This window comes from Delphinapterus leucas, chromosome 6 (assembly GCF_059928025.1).
Source record: "Delphinapterus leucas isolate spDelLeu-1000000601 "Yukka" chromosome 6, BTC_Dleu_Yukka2, whole genome shotgun sequence".
In the NCBI taxonomy this organism is placed as follows: Eukaryota; Metazoa; Chordata; class Mammalia; order Artiodactyla; family Monodontidae; genus Delphinapterus; species Delphinapterus leucas.
Genome location: NC_143134.1, coordinates 99,655,192 through 99,677,367, shown reverse-complemented (window position 1 = coordinate 99,677,367; position 22,176 = coordinate 99,655,192). Strand labels below are relative to the sequence as shown.

At 42.9% G+C, this 22,176-nt stretch overlaps 1 protein-coding gene across 1 annotated transcript; it reads left to right on the top strand.

Moving 5' to 3' along the window:
• The first annotated feature begins 5,521 nt into the window (after positions 1-5,521).
• LOC111176932 (large ribosomal subunit protein eL37-like) lies at positions 5,522-5,866 on the top strand. The gene has a single exon (XM_089913505.1). The coding sequence runs from the start codon at positions 5,566-5,568 to the stop codon at positions 5,857-5,859; it is 294 nt and encodes a 97-aa protein (XP_089769631.1). The 5' UTR covers positions 5,522-5,565; the 3' UTR covers positions 5,860-5,866.
• The last annotated feature ends 16,310 nt before the right edge of the window (positions 5,867-22,176 follow it).

Here is a 22,176-nt window from a genome sequence, read left to right as displayed (position 1 = left end):
GTCCGTAAAAGCATGGGGTATAGACACTTCTGCCTTCTGGCTGTCTGGGTGAGAAACAACTGGAATCCAGGAGCTGCCGGACGTGATTATGAGCCTAAGGAACCTGCACTCGAGCACAACCACTTTCCCCAAATGATTGATTATAATGGAGACGATTCATCATCCCGCGAGGCGGGGATCATGGAGGTTGTCCCTAGAAGCCAACAGAATGAACAGAGAGGGTTGGGCCACAAAAGCCGTCAGCACACACAGCTGAGACCTAGGGCTTGGAGCTATAGACACAGAACCACGGAGACTCCACCACCTTCCTCAGAGCTCCTCAATCTGGAGCGTTGCCCAGGCCATCTGGAGGATCAGGAAGAGTCCAGTCGTGACAGGTAGCTTTTATCTGGACAGCAGTCACTGCTGTAATGAAACTCCCCTTAGCACTTGCCAAACTCCGTACATCTCTGGCTCAGCTGGGAGCTGGTACCCCTCTGTGTAAGTCCGCATTCGCCGGCTCCAGACCGTTAGCACCCTTAAGAGACAGGAGGCAGAGATGTTTGTGGGCACAGGACACTTGGGACCACAAGGAATCTACCCAGACATTCCCTGAGAACTCACCTATCACAGCCTTGTTGGTGCTGGGACCCAAGTCTGAGCTCTGCTAACAAAAAGGAGGGCATTGCCCATAGCATACTGAGGTATTTTTTGATCGTTGCTGTTTTGTTTTTAAATTCTCTCACATTCATTACACATGTTTTTATCGAGCATCCACCATGCTCGATAAATAAATGAAAGAAAATTCCCTGCCATCAATAATAATTAATGAGTGCTTACTCCATACCAGGAATTTCTCTAAAAGCTATGCAGGCAGAAAGACATTTAAAACTCACAGCAACACTGCAAGGTAGGTACCAGCCTTGTCTCATTTCACAAAAGAAGAAACTGAGGCACAAGAAAGTTCATTCATTCAACAAATGCATCACACACACACACACACACACACGTATATATATATATAAAGAGAGAGCAAACTTTCTATGCTAATACTCCCAATAACTAGCATGTTTACAATTGGAGCCCTAAAGTTTAAAAAAAAAATCCTAACCATACACATTTACATACATTTCTGCTCATTTTGTACCATCCCCGCTAAGAAAGCCATTTTTTAGATGGTGAAACCTCAGAGACGTTTAAGGGATTTGCACAAGGTCACACAGCCAGTCGTGGCCTGCCTATCAGGGAAATGCTTTCTATAGAAGGACCAGAACAAGATCCTCAAGGTACCTTTCAGCTTTAGAACCCAAGGGATCAATTGCAGGGGGCTCTCCTCTCCCACCCTGGCCCCTTGTCCCCTCATTGGGAGTCTACCCGTCACTCCCAGGTCCCTTCTAGCAAAAATCAAGTATTTGAAGCCCCATCACAGAGTTATTTAAACTCTTCCTGCCTCAGTTCCTTGTCTGTAAAATGGGAATAAAACCAGTTATTTCCTTAGAAGTGTGTTGTGAGGATTAAATGTTAATCTATATATAGTACTTAGAGCAGCACCCGGCACATCCCGAGCGCCATTGGAGAGTTGCAATTATTAAATGTTCACTGCGGGGCTTCCCTGGTGGTGCAGTCGTTGAGAATCTGCCTGCTAATGCAGGGGACACGGGTTCGAGCCCTGGTCTGGGAGGATCCCACATGCCGCATTGCAGCTGGGCCCGTGAGCCACAACTACTGAGCCTGCGCGTCTGGAGCCTGTGCTCCGCAACAAGAGAGGCCGCGATACTGAGAGGCCCGCACACCGCGATGAAGAGTGGCCCCCGCTTGCCACAGCTAGAGAAAGCCCTCGCAAAGAAACGAAGACCCAACACAGCAAAAATAAATTAATTAATTAATAAAAGTGAAGACATTCCATTTGTTTAAAAAAAAAAAATGTTCACTACGCTCGATGGACCTAGAGATTGTCATACAGAGCGAAGTAAGTCAGAAAGAGAAAAACAAATATCATATAATATCACTTATATGTGGAATCTAGAAAAATGGTACAGATGAACTTACTGGCAAAGCAGAAATAGAGTCACAGATGTAGAGAACAAACCTGTGGTTACCAACGGGGAGTGGGACAAATTGGGAGATTGGGATTGACATATATACACTACTATGTATAAAATAGATAGATAACTAATGAGAACCTTCTGTTCAGCAGAGGGAACCCGACTCAATGATCTGTGGTGACCTAAATGGGAAGGAAATCAAAAAAAGAGTGGATATGTGTATACGTATAACTGATTCACTTTGCTGTACAGCAGAAACACAACACTGTAAAGCAACTATACTCCAATAAAAAATTTTTTTTAAATGTTCACTATGCACTAGGTCCTGTTCTAAGTTTTACATGAATCCATACCTACATGGTTGGGACTCTTGCCAGCCCTATTCTATCAGTGTACAAGGAGGCACAAGGAGGCACAAGGAGGTTGTGGGAGGAGGTTACATAGCTTATAAGCGCTGGGGCCAGGATTTGAACCCAAGCAGTCAGGCACCCAACTCTGTGCGCTTGACCTAATACAATTCTGCCTCAGGACCCCATCATGCTGACCCAGCACGGGAAGGGGACAGTTGAGTGGGAAGTCATTCCAGAAGACATAACATTGGAGCTGGTCTTTGGTGACAATTGGTATTTGTAAGGAGTTAGGGAGGTGGAATAGAGGTGTGTCACTTGACGTAGGGTTCAAAGGCATTGATTTGGGAGTTAGAATCCCCACTACACCATTTGCCAGCAGTATAACCTCCAGTGAATTGCTAAGTATCTATGCCCCAGTTTTCTCATGTGTAAAACAGGAATCACTATTCCTACCTTGAGAGGCTGTTGTACAGATGAAATGAACTCAAGCACTTAGGATGTTCTCTGGCACATAACAAGTGTGCAGGAAATGGAGGGTATTTCCTCCCAGCTTCACTCATCTCCTGCTGCCTTGCATCCCTCTTATTTTCATCCTTTCTGCCCCCGATGACCCACCCCCATTCTCTTTATGGAACATTGGTAGTTAGTGTCACTTTGTCTGGCTTACTTTGTTCAGCAAATACTCTCTTAGTTTTCCTCATCCCCTCTGGGACCTCTTTCACCATTTCCTTTCCAAGTACCTCTTCCTATGTCCATTCTGAAACACTGATTTTTCTGTGGGTACCACTGTTGGTCATCTCCTCTCTTCCCACTCTACATACCTGGGTAATCTGTGCATCCATATACTGACAAATCCCAAATCTGTCTGTCTGGAGCAGATCACTCTTTTGAGCTCCAGACCCACATTTCTAGCTACCACCTCTGCTGGGATGTCACAGTGCTACGTGTCTAAATTAGAACCATCCTTTTTATCCCCCAAAGTGCTCTACCTCCTGACAACCCAATCTTAGCAACTGGCACCACCACCCAGCCAGTTGCCCAAGCTAGAAACTGGGAGTTGTTTTGGAATCCTCTTACCATTCCACCTCCACATCTAATTAGTCACCAAGTCTTGTTGATTTCACCTCCTTTGACACCTTCCCCTTCTCTCCAGCTCCACTGCTCCTGCCTAGTTCAGGCTCAGCCCATGTCTTTTATAGTCTTGGCAGAGCTTCCTAACAAAACTCCTTATCAGCCTTTGCCCTCCTTTAATCCATCCTCTACATCACGGTTGACAAACTTTTTCTGTAAAGGACCAGATAGTCAATATCTTAGACATTGTGGCCATAGGATCTCTGTCACAACTAAGGAATTCCGCCATTGTAGGCAAAAGCAGCGGCAGACAATGCATAAATGAATGGGTATGACTCTGTTCCAATAAAATTTCATTTAGAAAAACAGGAGCTGCATGGATTTGGCTCATGAGCCATAATTTGCCAGCTCTTGTCCTATATTGTGACCAAAGTGGCACATGTCATTCCTCTGTTGAAAATCTTTCATTGATCTCCAGATGCTGTCAAGATAAAGTCTAAGACCCTTAATAAGGCTATTATGTCCTCTGTGATCTGGTCTCTTCTTCCTCTTCTTCTTCTCCTTCTCCTTCTCCTTCTCCTTCTCCTTCCTCTTCCTCTTCCTCTTCTTCTTCTTCTTCTTCTTCTTCTTCTTCTCCTCCTCCTCCTCCTCCTTCTTCTTCTTTCTTCTTCTTCTTCTTCTCCTCCTCCTCCTCCTTCTCCTTCTTTTCCTTCTTCTCCTTCTTCTTCTCCTATTTATCACATTACCCATGCTTCAACTTTTTCCAGCAGCTACAGGTCCACAATCCTAGAGTATATTGTGAATTTTTTCCATCTCTGTGCTTTAAAGTTGCTGTTCTTTCTGCCCCCAAATGTCCCTTCCCTTCATTTATTTAGCACACTGGCATTCATCCCCCCCCAAATTCAAGTTAAGTCTCATCACCTGTTTGAAGTCTCCTATTCCACAACTGGACAGAAAGAGTACTTCTTGTGAAATGTATTTCACTGACAAATTGGGAGGTCTTTGATGATAGAAACTATGTCTCATTCATTTCACATTTTTGATGGCTAAAGGAACCCTCATTTTCACAGTACATAGGAGGAAACTGAGGCACAGGAAGCCCATGTTACAAACTCAATGTCACATAGCAAAGAAGGCTCTATACTGGAACTGAAACCTGGAAAACACGGATCCTGAGTCCAAAACCTATGCTCTCTCTACTTAACTTTAAAAGTCAGAAAGAAAGATCTTTGTCCAGTGTCTACTTATTTCATAGCCTGGAAATAATATCACTAGATTTTCTCCATATCCATGAAAGCCTTTAGCAGTAGAACAGGAGAAACAGGATTCTGTATGGCTCCTTCAGAATAAACGATGTGATCTTTCTCTTTTCTCTTACTTTCAAGTCTCTGGGCAAGCTGATGAAGGCAACCCATAGGTTCCAAGTGTTGCTGCTGCCTCAACACTCTAAAGAGACTTCTTGGAGTTCTCTAACTAGTTGGGTGGGTCCTCTCCTTCTGTTGGCTCACTTTTCTGATCCCTTCTGTGAGCATCCTTCACAAAGTAAGTCATTCTGAAAATAAATGAGTTTTCCCACCCTATCAGGTGTGCTCAGAACACAATGGACAATGAAGTTCATGGTCTGCATGGTGATCCATTCTCATGTCTCATGCGTTACTGTACAAGGAGTGCATACTGCACTTTGTGGTAAGGGTATGGAGTAATGTGAAAAGACTAAAAATGGAAACACAGAACTCAAAGTTACCATTTCTTTCTGAAGAAATAACCCAGAACTGACTTGATTGCCACTCAGCAATGGGATACATGCTTTTAAAAAAATCCTTCACGTTCTGATGCATTTGCAAGAAGGAAGGCAACATCGTACTTTCAGGCACTTTTTTCTTAAATTCAAGACTTCAAGGATGTGTGAGAACTGACCTTGACCTCTAGGCCTGTGGTTTTCTATCTGAGCTCTGCAGAGTTCTAGGATTGCCCTGAGATCTCCAGGAGTTCTACAGTGAAGTATTCTCCACTAATTGTTGAAGGTTTACACTATGTCCTCTTGAGTTCTATGTTGGATTCCAGATAAAATTTCTGTTTTGAAAAGTCATTCTATCTTTGGTCGCAGCAGCAGAAGTGAGATGATGAAGGGAACGTCATCATGTGGAAAGCGTCAGAATAAGACGCATGCGTTGTGCCACCGCTGTGGCTCTAAGGCCTACCACCTTCAGAAGTCGACCTATGGCAAACGTGACTACCCTGCCAAGAGAAAGAGAGAGCATAACTGGAGTGCTAAAGCTAAAAGACGAAATACCACTGGGAATGGTCGAACGAGGCACCTAAAAATTGTACACCGCACATTCAGGCATGGATTCTGTGAAGGAACCACACCTAAACCCAAGAGGGCAGCTGCTGCAGCACCCAGTCCATCTTAACGATTAGTCATGCAATAAATGTTCTGGTTTAAAAATCAAACAAACAAAAAAGTCGTTCTACTGCTTATTAGAAAAAATCAAAAATTAAAACTATAATATTCAAACTGACAGTTTAAATTAATGGCTCTGGAATGTACTTAGGGACCAATTTGTAATAGATCTGCTGATCACTCGTTTCGTCAAGAAATAACTGTGGAAGCAAATAAAAATCTGGAAATATTTGCAAGATGACTGAGCAACAAACCCGCTTCTAGCTTTCTATGCCATCCATCAGGAGCCTCAGCACTTTCCTCTTGGTCACCTCCTTGGCTCTGGACCCCTTGGCCTCACTCATCCTGGCACTCTGCTCCACCCTCCCACTTCTCCCCTTTCTGCCTCTTGATGCTTACTCACATTTGAGAGTTGACATTTACACTTGATCTTTATACTCAGCTTAGTCTTCCCAGAGTCACAGCTTTGGCTCCCCTTAAACATGATGCAGGCTCTCTTGGCTGCCTCAGGCTGCCTTGGGTGACATGTATTCTGGGTCCACTTAACCCGTAAACTTTACCCTATAAATTAACACTGGAGGGGTCCCATTCAGCATAGCAGCTCATGAGGAATAGTAGCCTAAATATAAATAAATCTCAAAACACATGACAGGAAGCTCCTACTAAAGAGAGTTATGGAGTTAAAGTTATTAATTCAACAAAGATTAACTGTGTGCCTGTTATATGCCACAAATGAGCTGGGTCCTGGAGATTTAGCAGCTATGGGCTCTGCCCACAAGATGCTCACGGTGTAGTAGAAGAGACAGCACAGGGCATAGCTATCTGTGAGACACACTGAAATGGGACAAAACAAGCCTTACAGAGATAAGTCCAAACAGTTTGCAGTAATTGTAGACATTCACAGTCTGGTGCCTACTCTCCTAACCTTATTTCTTCTCTCCTTCCCAGTGCTTCCTGAGCTCTAGCCACACAAAATCCCTCCCTTTCCATGACCTTTCACAAGTCTATGCATTTGCCCAGGCTCCTTTCTCTGCTGCAATTGCTTTCTCTGCCTCCTTCCTCACTGCCAAGTTCTCTCTCGCCCATCATGTAACACATAGGTGAATGTCAGCTAGCAAGTCCTTAATAAATCTGAACAAATAAATTAAAGGCCCAACTCAATTGTCTACCTTTCCGTGAAGCCCCTCCCTGATTTTCAGAATTAATCTGTCGCCTTCTCCGTAATCCCACAGCCCTTTGTTCACATCTTCATCAAATCTTTTAATAAGCTGTGCTAAAGTTATTGATTTCTGTGTCTCATGTCCCAACCAGCATTTCCTTAAGAGTAAAGATAAAGTCTTAGATGTCTTTGTATAGATCAGTCACTTCCCTAACACACTTACCCCTTCCCCGGAATTATCACTGCCTGATCATGTATTTTCTGCTCAATAACTGATTGATAAGGCAATAAACATAAAAATGAATGAATGAGTCATGGGTATAAAATATCACACAGGCACAAAGAAGAAAGGATTCATTCTTACTATGGATATCAGAAAAGGCTACCTAGAAAAGATGGCATAAAAATTGAGCCTTGAGAAATTATTAGAAGTATTCCTAAAAAACAAGAGAGAGGAGGACACTCCTAGGGAGGAAAACATGTGGGCAAAGGTAGGGAGGAATGAAAGAATGAGACAAATTTGGGGAATGATGACTACATTGATCTGGCTGATGGCCCCTCTGAGGAGTATAGATTTTATCATGGGTCAATGGAGAGCCACGGCAGGGGAGTGACACAGTCAGACGTGCATTCTAGGAAGATAAGTGTGGACTAATAATAGGCGAGAGATTGGAAGCCAGGTGACCCTTCGGAGGCTGTTGCACTTATCCTTGTCTAGAGGAGGGATGGAGAAGATCTGGACTAAGACCGTGAATGTGGAGGTGGGGAGGAAGGATGGTTTAATAGATCTTTAGGAAATAACTCAACAGGAGCTCTAATTTTGCAGAAAAAAGGAAGAAGCCCAGACACAGAGAGAAAGGAACTGATGAGAATGTGAATTAGAAGAAGCAGAATCAGATCATCAAGTGATCAGAATGGCCAAGGCAGCAGCCTTCCCAAAGGAAATGGTACAAACTCAGAAGTCAAGGAAATGTTGTCGTGAGCAGGGAACCCAACCAAGGAAAAATTCACTCCACATTTTACAGGAGTTACAAGACTGGTGAGGAAAGCTGGGTTCTTGGCTGAGGTTTGTATTGAGCTGATCACCAAGAGCAACACGTGCATGACTAACAACCCCATAATAGGCCCTTCCTTACGAGCTGTAATGGGAGCTGTGCTGACAGATGTGACGGGTGTTGTCAGCAATCCTTGGGGAGTGACAACTGCAGAGCTCACACACAAAAACAGGTGAGACTCACTCTTGAAACATCCTAGCTGTTGGTGTGTAAGCAGGCTGGGTTCCTCAAGCATCCTGAACGTTTTCTTTGCCCGTTTGGAAGGGTTATCCTAATATCTTCTTAGCTGTGAGATCTTGTGAGAGCCTGACCTCCCTGCTGGGGCTCACTTTCCTTATCTGTAAAAGAGGGATAACAGTACAAGCTCCTTTGAAAGGTGATAGTGAGAAATTGATGAGAAGCTAGGCTTCTCAGTAAGCTAAGAAGCACGAGTAAATGTTCTGGCTTAGTAATACAAGCCAAGAAATGTACCTGGAATTTATTTCTCCATATTTCTGAGAAAAATGTGGTCTGTTTCTGTATGATCTGTGCAAACCATCCAAAGGGTTAGCAAAAAAGTGTTTTTCCTGATAGAGAATAATTTCTTCTTTTAAAAGGGAAGTGATGCTCTGCTAACGGCAAATACATCAAAAAAGTTGAGTGTGGTCTTCCTGATGCCACTCAGAGACAAAGGAGAGCCACCAGCATCTGTGATGGCTCTGAATCAGCAGAAGGCAAATGGAGCTGACCATGAGGCAAGGAGAGAAGGCTTCTGGAGCACATCCCCTCTCAACAGGTCCCAAAGGAATCCACCAATGGCTAGCCACATCTCTGCAAGAGCTCGGAAACTAAGATGGGAAAGAACAGCTCAGTGTCTCAAAATGTGCCATTTTGATTAAAAATGGATACCTGTGGGGAAGAATTCCAAAAATGTAGACTAGAGAGAGCTGGAGGCTTTTTAAAAAATTATTCCCCAAGTCGTTTTTTCTTTGTGACAGTATCTTACGTTTAAAGTTTTGTTTAGAAAACACTTTCACTCTCTTTGTTCTATTTAGTCCTCACAGTAAGCTGTGGAAATGGATATTATCGATAGTGTTATTATTCCCATGAAAGAGCTGAAGAAACGGAGGCTCAGAGTGACACACAGTCACTCGCAGGACTGTGACACCTGACTCTCAGCTCACCCTCTCCGTGTACACAACCCAACAGCAAGCTCCCCGAGTGCAGAACCATGGCTTCCGTTTCCCTTAGTGCCTAACCTACCGCTCCAAATAGACACTCAGGAGTGCTTCCTGATTAAACGATCTTATTTGTTTGTATATGTAGTCATTCCATGCGTATGTAGTGGGCACCAAATAATGCTCCTGTGGATAATGAATAACTCATATGCAAACTAAACTCTGCTTGAAACCTGGTGGGGGGGGGCGGGGCATGAGGAGAAGAAAAAGCAAGAGCCCACAACCACTTTGGATTGAACCTATAGGAAGAAACAGAAAACAGTATTTGAAGAGACTGGCCTAGTAGCCAGTGAAGGAAGAATGTTTTGGGGATAACAGAGGGGGCCTTAGTCCCCTTCCTCTAAGCCAGTGTTTCCCAAACTGGTTTGTAGCAGAATCACCTGGAGAGTGACTGAAAAATTCAGAGGCCCAGGGTCCTTGAAGTAGGATCAGGCCTGGGCCTTGATATTTTACCAGAGTTCTCCAGGTGATTCTGACACTGGCCAAAGTTTGAGGACCACTGTTCTAAACAGACTTTTCTTAGGGATGAAGCTCAATAGCCGTGACTCTGAATTTTCTCTGCTTCTTCCCTTGTGTGAAAAAGGGGATGAGGTTTCTGCTGGAGGTCAGTGGTTGACCTCTGCCCAGTAGGGGTAATGCCTATGTATGAATTCACAGGACTTAGTCAAGGTTGCCAGTCTCTAGTTAGGACTTGAAGAGGAGAAGCTGGCATGGGGTGAAGCTCTCTGGTACCCCATCACCAGTGGGAAGGATATTGTTCCAGCTACATGCTCATGACGCCTTCCCCAACACACACTTTTGCCCTTTAAACAAAGTTTCATTCAATGAACACTGACAAAGCCACTACCATGTCCCAAGAACTGGGTCAGTCCCAGAGGGCAAGCAGGCAAGTTCCTACTTTCAAGGGCCTCCCAGGCTGATGGGAGAGACCAGAGCCCTATGGATGAACATGGTAAACACTGTAGGAAAGGTGAGAGCCTGTGGAGGGAAGGCTAACTCAGATGGGGCCAGGAAAAGTCCCCAGAGGAAGTGACATTTGAAAAGTACAAGTACACCAGGCGGGGAAGGGGAAGCAAGCTCTCAGGAGAGAAACCAGCTGGTGGCAAGGCCAGAGGGATGCCCCAGGCCAAGCAGGGCTAACAGACTGGGTGGCTGAGAGGCAGGGTGTGGAGGACGAGAGGAGGAGAGGGGGGCCAGATGTGAAGGGCCTGGAAGGCCAAGCAAAAGAGTGGAAGCTTCATCTCAACAATCAAGAGCCTTCCCTCTTTGTTACCTTCCCTTCCCACTGGTTCTGTCTGCCTTGTGTCTCCCCTTTAGGAGGCTAGAGAAGAGGGAAAAGCAAAGGAGGAAGGGAGGGGGTGCAAAGGGAAAAAGGAGAAAGGAGGAGAGGAAGAGAGGCATTCCAGTTCCTTTTTGTTGACCCCACGTTGAAATGCTGTGGCTTGTGTCTTATGAAGAACTAGAAATTTAATGATTTCTGGCTTCACGAGAGATGTAGTGGTGAACTCAACCCAGGAGGGCTGGGCTCAGCTCTGGGTGGCACAGCTTAGGTAGAACCAGTAGAGCCTAGGGTAGTGGTTCCCAAACTCTTGGCCTCAAGGGTCATCCCTTGCCCGCCATGGTTTTATATAGGCTTGGAGCATCTGTTGATGGAGAAAATATAAAAGGAAAAAGAAAAATCTGTTAATTCAGGAGAACTCTAAGGTAAACTTGTATTCATTCTATACAATAGCACCCACACACTTGAGAGTTCATTAATGCATAATAACCTACAACAAAAGGCAAATAACACACATAGAGAAATATCTGTAACATATATGATAGGCCAAGGGTTAATGCCTTAATATGTAAAGAGTTCTTACAAATTAATAAGAAAAAGACCAACAACCCAACAGGAAAAAAAAAATGGATAGCAAAGGACATTTGCAGTGGTGTTTGCAGAAAAAGAAATACAACTACCTTAGGGGACTTCCCTGGCAGTCTGGTGGTTAAGACTTCACCTTCCAATGGAGGGGGTGTGGGTTCGATCTCTGGTCAAGGAGCTAAGATCCCACATGCCTCACGGCCAAAAACCCAAAACATAAAACAGAAGCAGTATTGTAACAAATTCAATAAAGACCTTAAAAATGGTCCACATCAAAAAAAAAAAACTTTAAAGATAAAAAAAAGAAATACAACCTTAATCTCTCTCATAATGAAAATATCTCTATATGAAATGCCATTTTTTTTTTAACCTGGTAGAGTAGCAAAGACTAAAATGTTTGATACTTACAGAGTAGAAAGGATGTGTTGAGAAAACACCACTCTTATTCATCACTGGGAAAATGTAAATGGGAACAAATTATTTGGAGGACAATTTGACTATATCTATCAAAATTTAAAATATACTCTTGTACAGAAATTCCACTTGTAGAAATGTATACTACATATAAAATCACACATGTTCACAAAGTACATCAAATGAGCTGGACTCGATAAAGTGCAGTGAGAATGCAACTTTATTTTTCTCACCCTGAGAATTCATTTACCTGGTCCTTTCATTCACAGAAAGTCTCTGTCATTTCAAAGCACACTCCAGTGTGTTTATCAGAACTCTAAATAAATTTCATTTCAAATCCGTTGGCTCAGACCCTTCCTAAGCTCAGGTCTGTTTCTAGTGTGGGTGCCACTTGTAGGGGAGAAAAGCAGGGTCATCTTTTGTCTTCCACCTTACTCCCTCCCCTCACCTCACTGCCTCCTCCGGATGGACCAGATAAAGAGGAAATAGGTAAGGGGGACCAGGCGCAACCAAATAAATAAGTAAATATTTTTTTAAAAAGAAACTGAGCCTAAAAGAGCCTCATTTTACCATACTGTTATATGTATATACCACATATATAATTTACAAAAATAACCTAAATTTCTGGTAAGTAAATCATGGAACAACCATATGATAATCTGCATATGTCATTATAGGAAAAATTCTACTAAGTTAAAAAAAAACAAAACAAAACAGAGTGTAGAACACTGTAGGCTCCCATTTGTATGTGAGTGGTTTTAAAGGGACATGTTGGCATATACACAGTTGTACCTGCACAGAAATTCTGGGGAGTGGGGTGGTGAGCAGACCTACTATTCATTGTATAATATTTTATGCTTTTTAAGTTTTTACAATAATGTATTCGTTTTATAATTTTAAAACCTACTCTTAAGAAAAAAAAGTAAAGGCAAACGTAGTACATAGGGTTCCTTTTAGAAAGCTCTGGTATTTTTTACAAAAGCAATCCTCTTTCATTCAAACAATATAGAAACACACGAAGAAAAAAAAAGAAGAGATCTACAGAAAATATCTAGAAGGAAACAAATGGAAAATATATACCCCACAAAATTTTAAAAATCCGTCTCCCACCCTCTCTCTGCCCTGCAAGGTTAGCACTTTTAACAGTTAAGTGTACATCTTCTTCTAGGTGTTTCTTGATAACTCTACAACATATGTGGTTTTCTTTATACCAAAAATGGAATTGCACTCTACAGAATGTTCTTAAGCCTGATTTTTGTTTTCACTTTAAAGTATACCTTGGACCACCTTCCAAGACAGTGCACAGAGACCTACCCCACTCTTCCCAGCCTTCAAAACAATATACCTCTGTGTGTCCCCAACACACACATAGCTACTTGACCGTGACTTGAGACTGCTGCTCTTTTAGCAGCCGTAGTGATGGCTCTTCCACAGGTCTGTGCGCTGTAACACCATCCCCACCCTTCAGATCCCTTAGGTAGGGTTGCTGGGACCACAGTGTTGACAGACACAGCCAAAATTCCATACAACTACTCTCCTTGCCAGTCCCTCACCACGCTCCCCCTCTTTGACAGCAGCTGTATGTGAGCCACCTTCCTTTTTTTTATATATAAATTTATTTATTATTTTTGGCTGTGTTGGATCTTTGTTGCCGCATGCGGGCTTTCTCTAGTTGCGGCGAGAAGCGGCTACTCTTCATTGCCGTGCGTGGGCTTCTCATCGCAGTGGCTTGTCTTTGTTGTGGAGCATGGACTCTAGGCACGCATGTTTCAGTAGTTGTGGCACGCAGGCTCAGTAGTTGTGGCTCACGGACTTAGTTGCTCCATGGCATGTGGGATCTTCCTGCACCAGGGCTCGAACCCAGGTCTCCTGCATTGGAAGGTGGATTCTTAACCACTGCGCCACCAGGGAAGTCCCTGAGTTGCCTTCTTGACAGAATTATAAACCACACTGAGAGACTCAAGACCTACAGACTGGGACCCACAGACCTCATTAAAGCTTCTCCACTGGTGCCTGATAATCCCTACAGCTATGTGGCAGAGGAAAATGGGAGAATGAAGAGGACTATTGTATTTACATTACACAACCATAGCTTAAACTTGGAATAGAAGGTAAAGTCAGCCTCATCATTATTAGATAAAACATAACTCATCTATGACATGTCTTTCTTGCACCCAGCAGCTTTGAGCTGGGCCTCAAACCCCTTGTAGAATCCATGTCTATTCTCTTCTGCCCTTAGATAACCCTATTAAAATTCTCCAGTCTTATGGAAAAGCAAAATCAGTAACTGGGTCCATGGAGATTCTGGACGCCGTGTGAGAAAATAGTGAAAGCCACTTGGTCTGGAGAAGAAAACGGCCTGGGAGTGATGACGGTTGTCACCAAAACTCTTGAAGGGCTGGCCCAAGGATGGAGGGCCAGATAAGTGCAGAACAGGAGCAAAAGTTTGGAGCAAAAGGCAGGCAGGTTTTCAAGTTAGACCAGAGAGTTTTTTCTAACCATCAGAACGGTCCAGAGTTTTCAGGGGAAGCGGTAGCCAGGACTAGAGTCAGTGACTCTCTAGAAGCCAAGGGGAAGCTTCCAGAGGGCAATGTGCATGGTGCAACAGCAGTATTGCTGAACAAGTCCAACTGGCTGTCATCAATGAGCCACGCAGTCTACATTTATTTTATTATTTTTGTGAAATCTGCCTATATGTCAAGATTTGTCTATGCTTTTCCATCTCAGAAACCTGATTTTTTTTAATGTTTGAATCAATTTCTTTTTAAAATTTTTATTTTATATTGGAGTATAGTTGATTTACAATGCTGTGTTAGTTTCAGGTGTACAGCAAATGATTCAGTTATACATACACATATATCTATTCTTTTTCAGATTCTTTTCCCATATAGGTTATTTCAGAATATTGAGTAGAGTTCCCTGTGCTATACAGTAGGTCCTTGTTGATTATCTATTTTATATATAGTAGTGTGTATATGTTAATCCCAACCTCCTAATTTATCCCTCCCCCCACCTTTCCTCTTTGGTAACCATAAGTTTGTTTTCTGTGTCTGTGAGTCTATTTCTGTTATGTAAATAAGTTCATTTGTATCATTTTTTTGGATTCCACATATAAGTGATATCATATACTTGTCTTTCTCTGTCTGACTTACTTCACTTAGTGTGATAATGTCTAGGTCCATTGATGTTGCTGCAATCAGAAACCTGATTTGATTAGAACAGAAAGAATAGATTAGTGTCTCACAGAAGATTCATATCAACCAAACACAAAGAGATGGATGTGTTAACTGGAGTAACAGTGCATTCATTTACAAGGAGAGACAGCCATCAGGTCGACCAGAAACTCAAGTCGTCCTCATCAGACATCTTTTTCTCCTTGGCAGATGGGCTCAGTGGGGATAGTTGTGTCCATGGAGCTGTAATTCTCAAGGTCTATCACCCGAGACTCTGGCTTGGATGACACCAGGATGAGCTCTGCCCAGTCACTGTGTGATTTCCTTTAATCCTCACAAACATAGATCGTGAAACCATCGTCATAGTGTTTCACTCCATCCTCTAATACATAGTTACCTCAATCCTGTCATTGACAAGTCCCGCTGTTCGGGAAGACTCTCTTTAAAGTGACTTTATGGATTTCCACTCTGGCTTATCATATTTGAATTTCATATCTCAATTCGCATAGGACAGATCCTGTTCTGGTAAGAGAACATCACTTGCATCAGGAAAGTAGAGGCTTACTGTGTCCTGTAGTGAGAGGCAGTGTGGAGTCCTGGTTAAGAATACGGACTCACCAGATTGAATCCCAGTTCACTTACTATATACATGACCTTGGGCAAGTTACATAATCTCCCTCTGCTTCAGTTTCCTCTTCTGCAAAGTGGAGATAACGATAGTATCTGCTCACAGGGTTTGTGGTGAGGATGAAGTGAGTTAATAAACAAAGTCTGCAGCACCAGGCTCTGATATAAACCTTGCCTCCTAGTCCTCAGCATAAGACAAGTCATATTCTTGTCTCCACTTCACCAAGGAGAAAGCAGAAGCTCAGCAAGTTCAGACTGAGAGCTGGAATCGAAACCCAGGTCTCTCTGACCATGAAGCCAAGATCTATTCTGTCACCCACATCCCACTGGATCCCTCCCACAGACATGGTGGAATCACTTCTCTTCTCTTCCCTGGGTTGGGGCGGGGTGGAAGAAAGTCTATTTTCATCACCACAGCTCATCCTTGAGCAAGAAAAGTGATGGTGTCTGCTGCCTACGGTCAGGCCAGAGCTAGCGGGTGAGAATCACAATTGCGTAACACGCGCAGCTGCTTCGGCAGATGTGTCCACAGCTAAACATGGCAGAAGTTTCATTTCCAGAGTCAAAAAAGAATACCTATCCCAAAACATCCTCTACAACTTTACCGGAGGTGGAGGGGGTATGACCAACGGGCAGGATTGGGCACTCCTACAGGCAGACTTCATTCTTTCTCTGCTGTAATAACTGTTAAAAGTACAACTCTGCCAGGTCCCCATCCAGCCATTGGCTCCAATCACAAGGGTCCCCAGACCCTCTGTGTTAACTGAACATCGGACCATGGCCCATAGAACAGTCACCTATGAAAGAGAAAACAATAAGAGAAGGAGAGAGCTAGTGACCCTGAGATTGAAGAAGGTTCTGGAAGAAACTTTCATTCATTCTAAGCACTTACTACGGGGGAAGCCTGGTTAGCTGGACAGGCCTGGGTTTTAAGCTGTCCACACTAGTTTTATGACTTAGATTTAGCCACTCAACCACTCCATCTTCAATGTGCTCTGCTTCAAAGTGGAAGAATATTCCTACCTTGAGGTTTTGCTGTGAGGAAGAGCAAACATATGTAAAATGCTAGAACTATTATTATGGAGATGTCAAGAGCCACCATTAACCTAGGACAACCAAAATACAGGATAGATGGAAATCTTTTTTAAGAGACCAACAAAACAAAATATTTACTTTTTTATATAAGTAAATCAATTGCAAAGGGAAGAGAGAAAAGGAATATTTTTAGTACCTACTATAGGCCAGACCTTATCAGGCCCTTTACCTGCATGGAATCTCACATATTCCATGTGACAAGTTTTATTACCTTTATTTTACAAATAATGAAACAGTTCATAGGAGAGGCTTTACAAGACAATGTAGCTAGCCTGTGGCATAGTGAGACCAAGAACCAAGGGCTTTCAGACGCCATCCACACCTCTCTCTGACGCACCATTCCACTTCTGCCTCCAAAGTGAAAATGCTAAAAACTCCTTGGAAAAAAATAGTGCAGAACATTTATAGAGTACCCCAGAGCAGTGCTTCTCAAAGTGTCTTTGGGGGTAACCCATTGTTTTATTTTGTTTTAATTCACCACAGACTGTGACATTTGTAAAATATAATGAAAACAAATTACTAGAAATGTAAAAATTTAAAAGACATACAAACTCAACTTTTTTATTAGATTCCACACATACAGCATTAGTCTGTCAAATTGTTATAAATATTTCCAAGTGTTTGCTCTCAGTGTTTGCGCTTATCTCTTCATGGACCAGCCTGTGGACCAGACTTTGGGTAGCATTGCCTGAGGGTTAAAGCGATCCTCATATCATGGAGAAAGATCTCAAAAAGTCATCTAAGTTTGCCTCCTGTTTCCAGGCAAAGATTGTGTGAAATTCCCAAGGCTGGGCTCTTTCCTTCTTCCTGAGAGCATCTCTCCAGAGCCTCACACCCAGCAGATATAGATCATCCCCATCTCCTAGTAGCCTCTGCCCAGACCAAACCAGAACATTTGCTTCCAAAGTTTATTTGAAGCTTTCCAGTTCAGCCCTTATCCCTTCTCCCCTCATACCCACATCTCCCCATCTTTGGGTTCTCCTTCTCTCCTCTGTAGACACCTGGCCATCTACAAGTCCCATCTAGCCATGCAGACGCAGAAGGTAGAGCTTCTTTGAGCAGGTTGGAGAGGTAGGCAGGTGGGGAAGAAAACCCCAGAGTCATGACTTATTGGTGCCAGCTCTGTACAGGTGCCAGCTTTGCATATATTCTCTCTCTTTATCTTCACAACTACCCTACAAGGCTGGTATTATGGTCCCAATTTTATAGATGAAGAGATTGAAGAACAAAGAAATATCAGACCCTGAATAGCCAAAGCAATCTTGAGAAAGAAAAACGGAGCTGGAGGAATCAGACTCCCAGACTTCAGACTATACTACAAAGCTACAGTAATCAAGACATTATGGTACTGGCACAAAAACAGAAATATAGATCAATGGAACAGGACAGAAAGCCAGAGATAAACCCACGCATGTATGGTCACCTTATCTTTGATAAAGGAGGCAAGAATATACAGTGGAGAAAAGACAGCCTCTTCAATAAGTGGTGCTGGGAAAACTGGACAGCTACATGTAAAAGAATGAAATTAACACTCCCTAACACCATACACAAAAATAAACTCAAAATGGATTAAAGACCTAATGTAAGGCCAGACACTATTAAACTCTTAGAGGAAAACATAGGCAGAACACTCCATGACATAAATCACAGCAAGATCCTTTTTGACCCACCTCCTTGAGAAATGGAAATAAAAACAAAAATAAACAAATGGGACCTAATGAAACTTAAAAGATTTTGCACAGCAAACCATAAACATGACCAAAAGACAACCCTCAGAATGGGAGAAAATATTTGCAAATGAAGCAACTGACAAAGGATTAATCTCCAAAATTTACAAGCAGCTCATGCAGCTCAATAAAAAAAAAAAACAACCCAAACCAAAAATGGGCAGAAGAACTAAATAGACATTTCTCCAAAGAAGATATACAGATTGCCAACAAACACATGAAAGAATGCTCAACATCATTAATCATTAGAGAAATGCAAATCAAAACTACAGTGAGATATCATCTCACACCGGTCAGAACGGCCGTCTCAAAAAATCTACAAACAACAAATGCTCGAGAGGGTGTGGAGAAAAGGGAGCCCTCCTGCACTGTTGGTGGGAATGTAAATTGATACAGCCACTATGGAGAACAGTGTGGAGGTTCCTTAAAAAACTACAAATAGAACTACCATACGACCCAGCAATCCCACTACTGGGCATATACCCTGAGAAAACCATAATTCAAAAAGAGACATGTACCAAAATGTTCATTGCAGCTCTATTTACAATAGCCAGGACATGGAAGCAACCTAAGTGTCTATCATTGGATGAATGGATAAAGAAGATGTGGCACATATATACAATGGAATATTACTCAGCCATAAAAAGAAATGAAATTGAGTTATTTGTAGTGAGGTGGATGGACCTAGAGTCTGTCATACAGAGTGAAGTAAGTCAGAAAGAGAAAGACAAATACCATATGCTAACACATATATATGGAATCTAAGAAAAAAAAATGTCATGAAGAACCTAGGGTTAAGACAGGAATAAAGACACAGACCTACTAGAGAATGGACTTGAGGATATGGGGAGTGGGAAGGGTAAGCTGGGATGAAGTGAGAGAGAGGCATGGACATATATACACTACCAAACGTAAAACAGATAGCTAGTGGGAAGCAGCTGCATAGCACAGGGAGATCAGCTCGGTGCTTTGTGACCACCTAGAGGGGTGGGATAGGGAGGGTGGGAGGGAGGGAGACGCAAGAGGGAAGAGATATGGGAACATATGTATATGTATAACTGATTCACTTTGTTATAAAGCAGAAACTAACACACCATTGTAAAGCAGTTATACTCCAATAAAGTTGTTAAAAAAAAAAAAAGAAACACTGATCATAACCTGTGGCCCCACATACAGACACAGACACAAACTGTAATGTTGGAAAAAATTTTCAATTAATGTGAATGATGCACAAGCCCAGTTACAACTCAACATCTGTGCCTTTCAGCAGGGTTTTCTTTTTTTTTTTTTTTCTTTTTGGTAGTTGAAAAAACATCTCTTTTTAAATTTTTTTTAACATCTTTATTGGAGTATAATTGCTTTACAATGGTGTGTTAGTTTCTGCTTTATAACAAAATGAATCAGTTATACATATACATATATCCCCATAACTCTTCAGCAGAGTTTTCTTAAATGTCCTTCATGAAGCCATTGGCGATTTCTAATAGATTCTAATTTAATCAAATAATTATGAAGACCCAAAAGAAAAAAAAAAAAAGGAAATGTCAGAGTCAGAGCAAGGACTGGGACACAAATCTGTCTGAGATTCCCGACCTAAGCCCTCAACTCCTACTTTGCAATCCTACTGGGAAGAACCCAAAGGCCCAAAGTCACTTCCACGGCCAACCTCAAGTTCCCTCTCCCGCAGTGAGAAAGTCAAACCTGCAAGGCCTGTGGTGCTTATTCCTTCTTCCATGGCCAGATGTCAACAGATCTGCCAGTAGCACTTTCTCCCTGCCATCCCCATGGGAAACGTGTAATCCTGATGCTCCATATTGTATAACTAAAGCAGAGGCTCAGAGGACTCTTTGCAAGTCTCCCCCTTTGCCTGCTTACCCCAGCTTCCCCAGGCTCACCCAGGCTCCTCCGCCCCATACAGACACCACCCTGACCTCTTTCCGTCAGGCTGGACAGGGCATCCTCCTCAGCAACGATGACTGCTACCATTTGCTGGGGACCTGCTCTGGGCCAGACTCTTATATGGACCTTATCTCGCTTCATGTTTACAACAGCCCTTTAAGGAGGTATCATTACCCACATTGTCTACAGGAGATAACTGAGGCTCAGAGAAGTTTAGTAACATACACAAAGTCAAAGAGCTAGTAAAAAACAGAGATGTGATCTGAGCGGGGGGGTCTCTGTCACTGGGCACTGCCTCCCATCATGATATATTTGCAAAAGATTCAGCACACGGAAAGTACCCGATAAATAAATTCCTGACACCAAAAACAGTCAAAAGCAATGGGTGAAATAGGAAATGGGTTAAATTTTAACGGTATGTGTATATAATGAAATACTGCTCAACCAGGGAAATAACATTACAGAAGAGTAGCTACTGCCGTGGACAGATGTTCATTTTTTAATTTAATTTTTTTTTATTTTTGGCTGCGTTGGGTCTTCGTTGCTGCATGCGGGCTTTCTCTAGTCGCGGCAAGCGGGGGCTACTCTTCCTTGTGGTGCGCGGGCTTCTCATTGTTTTGGCTTCTCTTGCTGCAGAGCGTGGGCTCTAGGCATACAGGCTTCAGTAGTTGTGGCACGTGGGCTTCAGTAGTTGTGGCGCACGGGCTTACTTGCTCCTCAGCATGTGGGATCTTCCTGGACCAGGGCTCGAACCCGTGTCCCCTGCATTGGCAGGTGGATTCTTGACCACTGCACCACCAGGGAAGTCCTGACAGAGATTCTTGATGTTGATTAAGGCAAGCTACAAGAGTATGTGCAGGATAAATCCTATTTAACTATATTTATTATCTTGTAGGTATGTGTACACACGAACACTCACACCCTTTAAAGAAAAATACACCAAAATGTCAACAAAAGATAAGTCTTTGTGATGAGATTGAGTGGCCTTTGTGTTACTATTTTTGTATATCTGTATTTTCTGAAGTTTTTATAGTAACTATGGCCTCCCTGGCCTTGAAAGTTCATACCTGAACACAGAGGGACCACCTGGGGAGAGGGTTTGTGACAACAACTAAAAGGGGTTGTTTTATTTTGCCTTTTTTTAATGTCCTGTGAGTGTATCTCAGTCTTTTGTCACCACCAATCCAGAACTCTATTTGTTCCAAAAGGGCCTAATGGTTGAAATGTGGAAGGCATCAGGGCCTCCCAGAGCCAGGATTTTTGGGTCAGCCAGATTGGATTTGCTCAGTGTCAGTTCCTGCTTATTTCTGTTGGATGCTCCAAGGGCCTGCTTATTTATGGTGAATCTGTTTTCCTGATCAGCTGAGAATGTGAGGAAAGCAGAGAAATCGGCCACGAGCTCTGTGCGTTTTTATTATCCTCGATGCCACTACCTTGAAAGGCTTTGGGGTCCAGAGGTGCTCAGACCCCAAGTGAAAGCAAAGAAAGTTATTCATTGAGTGTAAGAGACCCCCTGAGGCTGCGTAGTTGACCTCCCTGCCGTTAGCACCAGGGGAGGACTTGCAGGAGGGCTCTTGCTAAGCTTCCTGAGATTTCTACCTGGTAACTGTGTTTTCTAAACCCCAAACTGGCAACCAGGGAAGCAGACTATGAGCAAGGACACAGCCACTGGTGTCAGAAACACAGACTCACATTCCACTCTCACTTTCTAGCTGTGTGACTCTAGACTAGCTTCTTATCCTCTTCTGACTTTGCTGTTCTCTCTGTAGGACGGGGACAACGTTGGCGGTTGAGACCGCTGATTGAATGAACCGATGTAAGCTGCTTCAGCCTCCCCAGCGGCAGCCTGATGTCAGGAGGTTTGCAATATGCATAAGCTGTTGTTAGATGAGCTAAATTAGAAATGCTTTTGGAATTCTTATTAACTGGGTTATAGTTATGGTGAAGATGCTGGAGCTTATCCCAGAGTTCAGGGACAATTCACAAAACTGACGCCAGTTTTGAAATTTTATATATATATATATATATATATATATATATATATATATGTGTATGTATGTATATGTATATATCTTCCACGTCCTTGTTAACCAAGTA